Source organism: Lemur catta, chromosome 5 (genome assembly GCF_020740605.2).
Source record: "Lemur catta isolate mLemCat1 chromosome 5, mLemCat1.pri, whole genome shotgun sequence".
Classification (NCBI taxonomy): Eukaryota; Metazoa; Chordata; class Mammalia; order Primates; family Lemuridae; genus Lemur; species Lemur catta.
The window spans coordinates 375,731-388,852 of NC_059132.1; the positions used below are offsets into that span (position 1 = coordinate 375,731).

Below are 13,122 nucleotides of genomic sequence, written 5' to 3' on the forward strand. Positions count from 1 at the left end.
TGGTTATAAATTTTGGGACTATTTCATATTATTGCTTGTTGTCAGAAACAGAAAGTATTAAATCAATGAAATTAGGCAAATGTGACAAACACTCACCTTAAAGCTGCCTTAAAACTAATACTTATGCCAGCATAAACAACTACTTAAATAATCTTCCTCATCCCTAACATGGAAAGAGCAAATTTCTGTTTCTGACAACCAAAAGAACTAAACATACCCTAGGGAATCTTGCTGTAATCCACCATCATCCACCTCTCATATTATTATTTTAACACATGCAAACAAAAGCTCTACACTAATTGTTCTTATATTTTAGGGATCATGACTCCTTTGTAAAGTATTAGCTATGAAACGTGTCCCCTCAAAAACACACACGGATTTATTCTTTTTAAATTATTCTTATTTTGTGATTCAACTACTTCACAATCTAAAAAGCAGTTTTATCTCCAACTTTGTAGTTAACTACAAAATTAAAGACTTTTGAAGAACAGCTTGTATTTCTTCCAGTATTACAGAAATTAAATATTTCATCTGCTTCTTCCTTTTCAATATTTGCAAGTGAAAACATACTTTAACACTTGCATACATTTCTGCACTAGCACACACGATTCATCCCACATCTCAAGGAAATAACTGGTATGCTTTTACTTCTTTTGTATGTCTTACAGCGTATCAGGAGAAAAGTTCCCAATGAGTCTATCACCTGAGTTCTCAGATAGGACCTAACCTATCTATATTCCATCCAGGCAATTAAAAGGCAAGAACATCCACAAATATGTGTAAAAAACTATGGCAATAACTTTTTTTATTATTTAAACAAAAACAAGAGCAAAAACAAAACTCCCACTGGTAAGAGTATTTCTAACCAACTCAACCAAGCAGAAGCATTTTTAAAAATTATATAGATACAGGCCGGACGCAGTGGCTCACGCCTGTAATCCTAGCCCTCTGGGAGGCTGAGGCGGGTGGATCGCTCGAGGTCGGGAGTTCGAGACCAGCCTGAGCGAGACCCCATCTCTACTAAAAATAGAAATAAAAAAATTATCTGGACAACTAAAAATATATATAGAAAAAATTAGCCCGGCACGGTGGCGCATGCCTGTAGTCCCAGCTACTCGGGAAGCTGAGGCAGGAGGATTGCTTAAGCCCAGGAGTGTGAGGTTGCTGTGAGCTAGGCTGATGCCACGGCACTCACTCTAGCCCGGGCAACAAAGTGACTCTGTCTCAAAAAAAAAAAAAAAAATTATATAGATATATTTAGCTGCCACAAGCTTTTACACATACAACCCAAAATGTTGGTGTTAGCAAAAATATATGTAAATTAAAGATACTATATATGAAAATTTTAAAAGATTCATGAAGTGTTCCTAAAGATACTCACAGAAAGATAGCTGTTAATGTCCACATCATCGGTAATTGTTTGGCGCTCTCCTTTATAGTTAATTTTTCGAAATCTTCTTCGAGACTGTCTGGCAGGAATTTCTCTTTGTAGAATACTACCTTCATTATCTTTAGAATTCTCTACCTGAAACACATGTTCAGATTCCTGATTAAATATCCAATTTTTCCATATTACTGACAGTCTATGGAGTCTTAACAGGCTCATAAGGAAGCTTCATTTACTTCTTGCAAGAAACTGCCTCAAGAAAACAGTCTGTATAAGGAGAGTGCTCATAAGTTCAAAAAAATTAAAGGTGATGTTATTATACAGATCTGGAGACCACAGCTTCCTTCCAGGAAATAGTCTCTGTTGCGCACATAAATATATCCTCTCAATAGTCACTTACCAGAAATGAAGGTTGTTAACTACACCTACACATTCAATAATTATAACTTCTGATTTAGTCTAATTACAAACTGCCTGATTATACACATATTTTACTTAGCAAACAATCATGGCTATGGTTTCAGTGAATTGCTAAAAAACAAAACAAAACAAAAATACTTTATGTATCATTCTTTCGTGTTTATCTTAATATATAACAACAGTCACAAGTAAGGCTTGCATTTTTTAAGAAAGAAAGGAAAACTAACATTTATTAAGGGCTTAAAATGGGCCAGCATGCATATATATTACACTATTTGGTTCACACAACAGCCGTGTAAGCAGGTATTACTATCTATAGTTTCCAGACAAAGTAAAACCCAAAGAGATTAGTGACGTCCAACCTCACAACAGTGACACTTAACAAAGGCGAGTTGGAATACAGGCCCGTCGTCAAAGCATATGCTGCTGGTACACGACCTCACTGCCTATCCAAGCACAGACAATCATAGTTTTAAAAAATTAACTTTTTATAAAGGTATATTAATATGTGCTACAATATTCTTTATAACTAACCTCACATCAAACAAATCCAATAAATAATAAAAGATGGTTTCAGTTTCTCCCTAAAACTACTTTCCTGCTAATGTCACACCTCTTTCCAACATTACCAAAAACTCCTAAAGCACTCAAACACAGTAGTCTCCCCCTTATCCATGGGGGTTATGGTACAAGCCCCCCAGAAGATGTCTGAAACCACAGATAATACCAAACCCTATATAGTTTTTTCCTATACATAAACCTATGATAAAATCTAATTTATAAATTAGGATCAATAAGAAAGTAATAACTAATAATGAAATAGAAAAATTATAACAATATGCTGTAATGAAAGTTACATGAATATGATCTCTCTCTCTCTCAACTGTATGGCGGGCAACTGACACTGTGGAAAGTGAAACTGCAGGTGGGGGGGGCTACTGTACATAATCTCAGTGACACTCCCAGCTCCCCTGCTTGTCTTACAAATCTTAGGTTCAATTATTTCTCAGATTGTCAGTCGTTTATAAATCCCTCTCATAATGCTCTTTCTTTATTCCTATTACTTCTCCTTATTTCAAGTCTTCCTCACCTCAGTCCTGCCCTACGCCAACAGGTGACCTGTTGCTTTAGACGTGGCTCCTCTCCAGTTCCACCCTGCAGGGTCAGACAAGTCACATAAATCATCACTGTCTCAGGTCTCACTTGCTCAAAATGCTACTAGAAGGGTGGCACTGCTAATAAACTAACAGGGGAAAAAAGGAAAAATCACAACATACAACTGTCCCTTTGTTTAACTGCCTGTGGCCTGTTATCTTTAGGAGTTTGTTTTACAGAACTGGAACAATACTGAGCAGAAAGAAAGGGCGCATCCCTTCCTTCTCCACATCAGCCAGACCACACTGCAAAAGTCTGATAAAGCCAACTAGCAGAGAAAAAACAAAAACAAAAACAAAAACAAACACAGCAGCCTCCTGTCATTTTGCAACAATAACCAACCACTTTATCCTTTATCCCAACAAAAACCCCAGACCCCTCACCCTTCAGGCCAGCACTTCTTTCATGCTGTACCCGTTCCTCTCTTGGAAAGTGAAACAAACGTCTTGCTCCAAACCCATCCTGATCTTTGTGTGCAGAATTCCTTCTCAGCCTGAGGTGCAGGTGCCCACCCTAGCAGACACAATGGGCCTCTAACGTTCACCAAATAAACGTTAAGTTCTTACAGTTAATATTCAAAGCCATGGACACTCCATCCCCAAAATATTTTGATCACTTTATCTTACGTATATAACCCGGGAAAAGCCATTCCCTTATCATCCTTCCCACAAAAACTCTAACGAGATATGCAAAATTCCCTAAGGATTTCTCAGAGAGTTGATGTCTCATCTGTCTGAGATGTGAGGTAAAGAGTAAGCAGCAGCCAAGTCACCGTGACTATTCATGTGCCCACACTCTGCCGTCTATACATATACATAACTCACACTCTGCCGTCTAACTGAGTGACTTGACTTCAATCTGTTATCCTACCATTCTATCTTCACTTGTTCCCATTTGGATACCACCAAGCTTCAGACCCACCTCAATGCCTAGCTCGTCCACAATCACAAAAGACCTCGGCGGCTTACTCTGTGTACAGACCGAGACTTCTCACCAATGAGACACGCTCCCCACTGCCGCCAGGCCTCTGCATACAGTGCTGTTCCTTCCGTATAAAAGCCCAGTCTCCATTCACCAACATGTCGGCCTCCTACACATACCTTATGATCCAGTTCAAACAATCTCTCCTCTGCCCCAGGAAGGTGTTACTCCTTATACAACACTAAGCATATTGATCATATTATTTGGTAAGTCCATTCACTAACAAGATAACAAAGTTCCCAGGGCAAGAACTGTATTACATTATATTCATCTTTGTTCACTTAACACTCAAGGTTTGTCAAAATGGGTGTTAAGGCCGGGCGCGGTGGCTCACGCCTGTAATCCTAGCACTCTGGGAGGCCGAGGCGGGTGGATCGCTCGAGGTCAGGAGTTCGAGACCAGCCTCAGCAAGAGCGAGACCCCGTCTCCTCTAAAAATAGAAAGAAATTATCTGGCCAACTAAAATATATATATAGAAAAAATTAGCCGGGCATGGTGGCGCATGCCTGTAGTCCCAGCTACTCGGGATGCTGAGGCAGGAGGATCGCTTGAGTCCAGGAGTTTGAGGTTGCTGTGAGCTAGGCTGATGCCACAGCACTCACTCTAGCCCGGGCAACACAGCGAGACTCCGTCTCAAAAAAAAAAAAAAATGGGTGTTAAATTCTTGTTTTCTCCTCAAATATGTTAGGTCCTTGGAAATATGTAAAATGCCCTCAAAAATATGTCTTGGCTGGGCGCGGTGGCTCACGCCTGTAATCCTAGCACTCTGGGAGGCCAAGGCCGGCGGATTGTTTGAGCTCAGGAGTTCGAGACCAGCCTGAGCAAGAGCGAGACCCTGTCTCTACTAAAAATAGAAAAAATTATATGGACAACTAAAAATATATATAGAAAAACTAGCCGGGCACGGTGGCACATGCCTGTAGTCCCAGCTACTCAGAAGGCTGAGGCAGGAGGATCACTTGAGGTCAGGAGTTTGAGGCTGCTGTGAGCTAGGCTGACGCCACAGCACTCTAGCCCGGACAACAGAGCAAGATTCTGCCTCAAAAAGAAAAAAAAAGAAAAAAAAACTTTAAAGGGTATACTTAAAACATAACACAAGTGTTCCGTGTTCCCATAAGTAAGGTCCTTTATGCAAGAAAGAATTAAAAGCAAAAAATGCTAAATATGTGGTTAAATATGAAGAAATACTGACTGCACAACACAATAAAATCAAACAAAATTTATAAGATAAATATATAAAGCTAAAATACTGGACAACAGGAATTATATTTGGATACTAGCATCAAACTCTTACAAGTTTAGCTACTTATTAGTTTCAGATATTTTAAAGCAGGAATTTAAAAATAGTGAGAATTAGCACTAAAAGAAGAGAACAAACACTAGTTTTAATGGAGTACGGTAGGGAGGAGTGGTGAGAAAAAACAACTTACTATAAAAGATAGCAGAAACAATAAGAGGGAAAAAGTACAACAAAGCACATAGTGCAGTAAAAGTAAATCCAAACCTATCAGCAATCACAATGAATGTAAATAAAACAGTCTTTCCAGGTAAAAAATAATCTTATACAGAAAAAGAGAAAACAGATCCCAAGAGGCTCACAGAATTTGATACAAAAGATATGACAAAAAGAGTATCAGAAATTAAAATTATAGGCTAATGTCTCACTAAAAAACATAAATGGAAAAATCATAAACTTGATTATCAAATTGGACTCAGAATGTAGGAAAAAAATAACTCAACTTGAGCTTTTATTGGGTAATACTAGAAAAATGTTACAATAAATTATCATATTAAGAGATCAAAGGAAAAAAAAGGCATGAATCACTGTAATAAATGCAGAAAAAAGTTTCTGATAAATTTCTGTATCATTTCCTCTATTTTTTCTGATACAGAGTCTCGCTCTGTTGCCCAGACTAGAGTGCCGTGGTGTCAGCCTAGCTCACGGCAACCTCAAACTCCTGAGCTCAAGCAAGTCTCCTGCCTCAGCCTCCCGCACAGCTGGGACTACAGGCATGCGCCACCATGCCCGGCTAATTTTTTCTATGTATTTTTAGTTGTCCAGCTAATTTCTTTCTATTTTTTTTAGTACGGACAGGGACTCGCTCTTGCTCAGCCTGGTCTCCAACTCCTGACCTTGAGCGATCCACCCGCCTCGGCCTCCCAGAGTGCTAGGATGACAGGCGTGAGCCACCGCACCCGGCCCATTTCCTGATAAAAATTCTTAGCAATATTTTTTTGATACTCAAATTATCTCTTCTAAGTTACTATGAGCTTTTGACACAAGCCCAATAATTTTAAGTATTAATATTTCCTTGCTTTCTGACAGAAGAAATCCCAATCTACCACATTTCCTGACTCAGAGCTGCTATAAGCCACTACTTACTGCAGGTCTGTGTCCTTTTAATGGGGATGTACTTACTCACCACTACCAGGGCTCTACAGCCACTAGGAACGGTTATGACTACTTGGTTGTCACTGCTTCTAAGCTTGTGCAATAAATAGCCATAGGAAACACACTTCTTTCTTAACATGGACCACGTGGTAATACTTTGAAGAGAAAAAACCAGTGTTGATGCTGACATTTCCGATTTAAGTTTTATGTAACGTCTTTACTTTTATATAACTCATATGCTGAAAAAAAATCTTGATTGTTAATGAAATTTATATGTGCATATATTATATTAACAATTAGTTATACATTTTATTTCTAATTAAATATATCTTTATATGTAGAATTTCTTTTTATAATATATACATATATTATCTATATATATATAATAGTTTTAAATTAACAATATCAACATTACTACTAACATCCTGGTTACATAATTTTTGTTCCTAATAACTCATATATGTATATACTTGTGTATGTATGTTAATTCTTATATTAATTATAATTACAGTTACATGTAATGTGCGTCTATACGCACAAACATATACAGTCATGTGTTGCTTAACGATGAGGAATCATTCTGAGAAATGAGTTGTTGGGCGATTTCATCATTGTGCAAGCGTCACAGAGTTTACTTCCACAACAGATGGTGCAGCTTACTGCACGTGTGGGCTACACACTACGGCCTACTGCTCCCAGGCTACAAACTTGTAGAGCGTGGTACTGTGCCGAAAACCATAAGCAATTGTAACATGTTAAGCACTTGTGTATCTAAACATAGAAAAGGAACAGCCAAAATACCATATTATAATCTTATGCAACCACTGTCATACATGCCATCTGTCACTGACCGAAACATCATTATGTGGCACGTTAACTGTATAAAAAACTGTAAAAATACCACTATTATTAATACTAATGAAACAACTAGCTCTTTCTGTCCTTATGACAACATAGCCCATTAGGAATGTACACAGAAAATACTGTCTCTTAAAGTCACCAGAAATTATAATTCTTGGTGGAATTATACCAACAACTTTACATATATTAAAATCATTGTTTTGGTTGGGGCAATTACATTTTTTTCACCTTTTTGAATTGGTTTTAGTACATAGAAAGATTTATATATCTCCACTAAATTGCTCTTCTTTCTCAGTTTTCTATCTTTTCTTGCCTTTTTATTTTTCCAAATGTGCTAGGCACAAAACCACCACTACACATGATAGTATTCTTCACTGGGATCTCATTAAATCCATAAGGTGAAGAAAGAAAAAATAATAATATGATGGTAACTCCATGTTTAAGAACACAGTGTCTCCTTTTGTTCAGGTTTAATTTTTCATTTTTTCAAGGGTAGTTAAAAACATTGTTTTTGCACACTTGTTAAGTTCATGCTTAAGTATTTTTTAAAGAGATAGGGGTCTCACTGTGTTGCCCAGGCTAGAATGCAGTGGCTATTCACAGGCATGATCACAGCACACTATAACCTTGAACTCCTCCTTCCTGAGCAGCCTACCAAGTAGATGTGACTACAGACTCATGCCACCGTGCTTGGCTTAGGTATTTATTCAGTTATTGCAAACATATTCTCCCTTTATGTGACACATATATGTCACAGATCAATTTTTTGATCCCTATTAAAAAACTACTGCGATTTAAGATTGTACTAAATTTTAGATGGATATTGAAAGAATTTACATATTAAAAATACTGATTAACTCAAATGATTTAGTGCTACAGATCTAAAGAAATTTTATGGTTTTCTGTGTAAAGGTCTCCTGCAACTTTTGTTAGATTTAATCTGATACATGTGAATTTTTTTATGTTTATAAATGGTGTGTTTATAAAATTCCATCTTTTAATTATTTGTTGCTTGTAAGGAGAAATAAAACTGATTTTTGTGTATGAACAAGTATCTAGTGACCTTGCTGAAATCACTTATTAATTTTAAAAGTTTACATTTAGGTATTATTGGGTTTTCTACGTGCAAATCATGTCATTTGTAAACTACAGTTCTATATATTTTTTTCAAACTTTTTTCCCTTGCCTAAATGCACTGTACAAGATCTCTTAGACAGTGATTTTGGTATTGATGGGCTTTCTTGACACATTCCCAAATGCTGGGACAAAGTTTTCAGTATTTATTATATGGTTTGTGCAGGTACCTTAAATAAGGATATGGAATTTTCCTTCTCTTCCTTGCTTGCTAAAACACTTTAAAATCATGAATGGGTTTGGAATATTATCAAGTGTTTTACCTGTGTCTACAGAGATGATCATTTGACCTTTTTTTCTCTAATTGTATCAATGTAGTGAACCACACTGATATTTAAATGCTAAATCAACTTGCAACTCTAGGAATAAATCCACTTTAGTCATGATGTTTTATCTACTCTATGTATTACTGGGATTTGATTCCCCCAAATTTTAAGATTTTTATATCTATTTTCATTAAAAAGAATTCTAACCTATAATATTGCTTTTGTATAATGCCCTTGTTAGGGTTTGTTATCAAAATTAAACTGGGCTCATATAACAAAAACAGAGGAAGTATTCAAACTGTTTCTACTTCCTGTTAGAGGTAATGCATTATTTCTTAAGTGTGTGGAAAAATTTACCAGTGAGGCCATAAGGGTCCGAATTTCTAAATGAGAAAGTTTGTCATTACAGATTCACTGTCTTTACTAGGTACTGGCTTATGTAGATTTTCTAATCTACTTTTTGTCTCTATCGATTTCCCTATTCTAGACATTTGATATAAATGAAATCATATATGTAGGTGGCCTTGTGCACACTGCTTCTTTCACTGAGAATGTTTTCAAGGTTCATCCACGCTGTAGCAGGTGTCAATACTTCATTCCTTTGTATGGCAGAATTGTATTCCATAATATGAATACATGACATCTTGTTTACTGATTTATCAAGGAGATGGACATTTGGGCTGTTTCTACTTTTTGGATTCTATAAATAATGTGTACATTAGTGCACAAGATTTTATGTGGACCTATGTTTTCAATTCTCTTGCGTGCATATGCAGGAGTGGAACTGATGGCTCATGTGGTAATTCTATTTTTCACTGTTTGAGGAATTGCCTGCTTTCCACATCAGCTGCACCATTTTATATTTCTACCAGCAATGTACAAAGGCTCCAATTTCTGCACACCCCTGCCAATCCCTGTCATCGTCCACCTGTAAAATTACTATTTATAATCATTTTCAAGTTTGGATATTCTCTGTCCTCAAGTTATGTTGTGAATATGGTTTATATATAGATTTCTTTCACCCATCTTATAGATTTACATTGTTTTTAGAGAAAATATTGGGGGAGAGGTAGTTGAGTGGTTGTCACTGTCTTCAGCTACACAGAAGCAGCTAGATTTAAAAGTTAAATTAAAATAATGAACTAGTAAAATTCTACAAAGCAATATACGTTAAGTTAAATAATTTTGTTATAGGGAGGGTCTTTTAAAAGCATGACCTCAAATCCAAAAGTCTATGAAGAAAACAAACTTGACAGATCCCCACCCCCTAAAAATTGTAACTGTGATAAAGTGCATTTTATATTTAAGGTTGAAGTGAATGATAATTTATAGCCTTTTATTAAAAAAATGGCTCATTTACCAGTAAAAAATTCTTATGAAAGGAATAATCCAAGTAGAAAAATGGGCAAGAGGTAAGAATAATAAGAAAAATCCCCTCCATAGCATATGAGAATATGCACCACCTCACCATACCAAATGAAGTTAAAACAAGATTACTGTAGAACGTGTCAGATTAAGATGATTAACATTATCAGGTGATCAAGACAGTGTTCAGAAAAAGGCATTCCAAATCACCAGTGGAGCTATTCAAATCTGTACAAATAAAAACATAATAAAACCATTTAATACACTCAGACCAAGCATTTTTAAGATTTCTGAAAATTTTATCTATTCTGGATTTTCTCCTATAACTCATAAAGCATTTTAAACTATGCTGATTGGCCGGGCGTGGTGGCTCACGCCTGTAATCCTAGCACTCTGGGAGGCCGAGGCAGGTGGATCGCTTGAGGTCAGGAGTTCGAGACCAGCCTGAGCAAGAGCGAGACCCTGTCTCTACCAAAAATAGAAAGAAATTATCTGGCCAACTAAAATAGATATATAGAAAAAATCAGCCAGGCATGGTGGCGCATGTCTGTAGTCCCAGCTACTCGGGAGGCTGAGGCAGGAGGATCGCTTGAGCCCAGGAGTTTGAGGTTGCTGTGAGCTAGGCTGATGCCACGGCACTCTAGCCCAGGCAACAGAGCGAGACTCTGTCTCAAAAAAAAAAGAAAAAACACATTATACATATAATCATATCAAGTTTCACACTCTCTCAAGGATCAGAAAAGTCTGAGTAATGAAAATGTATGAACTTGGTATATGAATCTCTAAAAGATCAGAGTTATGAAGCCTCCTTAAGTGTTTAAAGCCTATCACATTTAAAGTTCAAACTGAAACATAGCAAAAACAATTCAGCATTCTTTAAAGTTCTTACCACAATCATTTCTGAAGGCTCTAATACAAGACAATCACATCCTCTTTTTCCTCCAAACTGCTTACCAAAACTATAAAAACAGAAAAACAATTTCTTTAGCAAAGGTTACAAATAAAATGTATCAGTATAGGAAAAAAACAAACAGTAACAAAAACCGCCTAGATGTTAACCAAGAAATTCTGATCTTGATCCTATCACTTATATCAATAAAATTAGATTTTCTTGGGGGGCAAAAAACTCCCCTCTTAATTGTTAAGATAAACAGATCTCAATATAGTACTGTATGAAAATTCTTTATCAGTTTTTGCCTTTAACTAGTCCCTAAAATTAGTTATAAAAGATATTTGCCTAATCTCAAATTTTGAACATCTGTAATATATGTTCAATCAAAGAAAAGAAAAAGCACAGCTAATAAGTATTTGCATATAACCTATGCACATTGGGGGGGTGGGGGAGCATGGGCAATATACATAATCTAAACTTTTGTACCCCCATAATAAGCTGAAATAAAAAAAATAATAACCTAAGCACATCCTACCGTATACTTTAAATCATTTCTAGATTACTTATAGAACCTAATACAAAGTAAATGTTATGTAAATAGTTGTTAAACTGTATCATTCAGGAAATAATAAGTAAAAACAATCTGTACATTTTCAGACTTCTTCTTCCTGGATGATTTTGACCTGCATTTGCTCAAACCCACAGATGGAAAGCTTGTGGCTATGAAGGGCCAACTGCACATAAAGAATGTAGTTAGATACATAGATGATTTACTTTAAAACAGTGTTGGAACCACTGGCTATCTCTTTTAAAAAAACTAAAGCTGGATCAGTACTAAAATAAAATGTATTTTTAAAGTCTCAGTTTGAGAAAAAGATTTCTAAGCAAATCAAAAAAGCAAGCAAGCAGACTGGATGTGGTGGCTCACATCTGTAATCCCAGCACTCTGGGAGGCCAAGGTGGGACGATCACTTGAGCCTAGGAGTTTGAGATCAACCTGAGCAACACAGTGATACTCTCTACAAAAAAAGAGAGAAAAATTAGCTGGGCATGATGGCCCATGCCTATAGTCCCAGCTACGTGGGAGGCTGAGGCAGGAGGATTGCTTGAGTTCAGGAGTTTGAGGTGAGGTTGTAGTGAGCTATAATAATGCCACTGTACTCTAGCCCAAGTGACAGAGTAAGAGTCTGTCTCAAAAAAAAAAAAAAAAAAATCAATCATAAAGAAAAAAAATCCAGTTTTCATTTTAAAAGATAAACTGAATTTTTTAAAAAATGGGAGAAATAAAAAAAAAACCTGCCAATTATATAAGATACAAGAGCTTCACGCTTGTATTAGTGTGCACTTAAAAGAAACTATAAAGCAACCTAAAATACCAAAATTTTGAATATTTAGTGCCAGTGATGCGAGCAACAGGGAGTGTCTGTGAACACAGATGAAGCTTTGCTTGCTCACCCGCAGTTCACTTTCTGCCCGGGTTCCTAACAGGCCATGGACAGGCACCACGTGGCTTTACGAATGTTCCTGAGCACGTGGGATGAGAGGCCCTGGACTCGTCCTGGGAACTGTCTTTAGCGGACACCAGGTCCATCCGCATTCTAGTCATAGCTCTAAGCTCCTCCTGGATATCTGAATTCCAGCAGGAAGTGATGCCAGACTCTCAGATTGCTACCAGGTAGCCTGAAAAGAACTCTATAGCCCAGAAAGAGCCTGAAAACCCAGATCCAACTCAAGATTTCTTAACACATAACACCAAAAGCACAGTCCACTGAAGGAGAAAAAAAAAAATGAGAAACGAACATCAAAATTAAGTACTTCTGCCCTTTGAAAAACAGTGAATAGATGGAAAACACAATCCAGATAGGGAGACAGTATCTGCAAATCAGACACTAAAGGACTTGTATAGAGCACACACAGAACTTCTGAAACACAAAAATGAGAAATTAACCGTACCTTCCTCAAAAATGGGTAAACGACTCAGAGGCACTTCATAAAACATATACAAATGACACGGCACACAAAAATATGCTCACCATCATTAATCTTTAGAAAAATGTAAATTTAAACCACAATCAGATACTACCACATACAAATTAGGATATGTAACTTAAATAGACTGACCTTACCCCTAAGTGTGAGGATGTGATTTGGAACAAGTGGAACTCTCACACACCGCTCGTGGGAATGTCAAATGGCACAACTTTGGGAAAGAGTATGGCACTTTGTTAAAGGTTAAACGTGGATCTACCATATAACCTAGTCACTGCTA

The 13,122-nt window shown here is 36.9% G+C and overlaps 1 protein-coding gene across 10 annotated transcripts in view; it reads right to left on the reverse strand.

The window, feature by feature from the left end:
• Positions 1-13,122, reverse strand: part of RAPGEF6 (Rap guanine nucleotide exchange factor 6) — a 170,261-nt gene that overhangs the window by 116,760 nt on the left and 40,379 nt on the right. For 9 of the 10 annotated variants that reach the window (XM_045550721.1, XM_045550716.1, XM_045550723.1 and 6 more), the window contains exons 5-6: positions 10,851-10,920; positions 1,382-1,525 (exon numbers count right to left, since the gene is read on the reverse strand). In XM_045550721.1, the coding sequence (XP_045406677.1) occupies positions 1,382-1,525; positions 10,851-10,920 (214 nt within the window). The remainder of the gene's footprint in view (positions 1-1,381; positions 1,526-10,850; positions 10,921-13,122) is intronic. The other variant, XM_045550724.1, reaches the window with a different exon arrangement.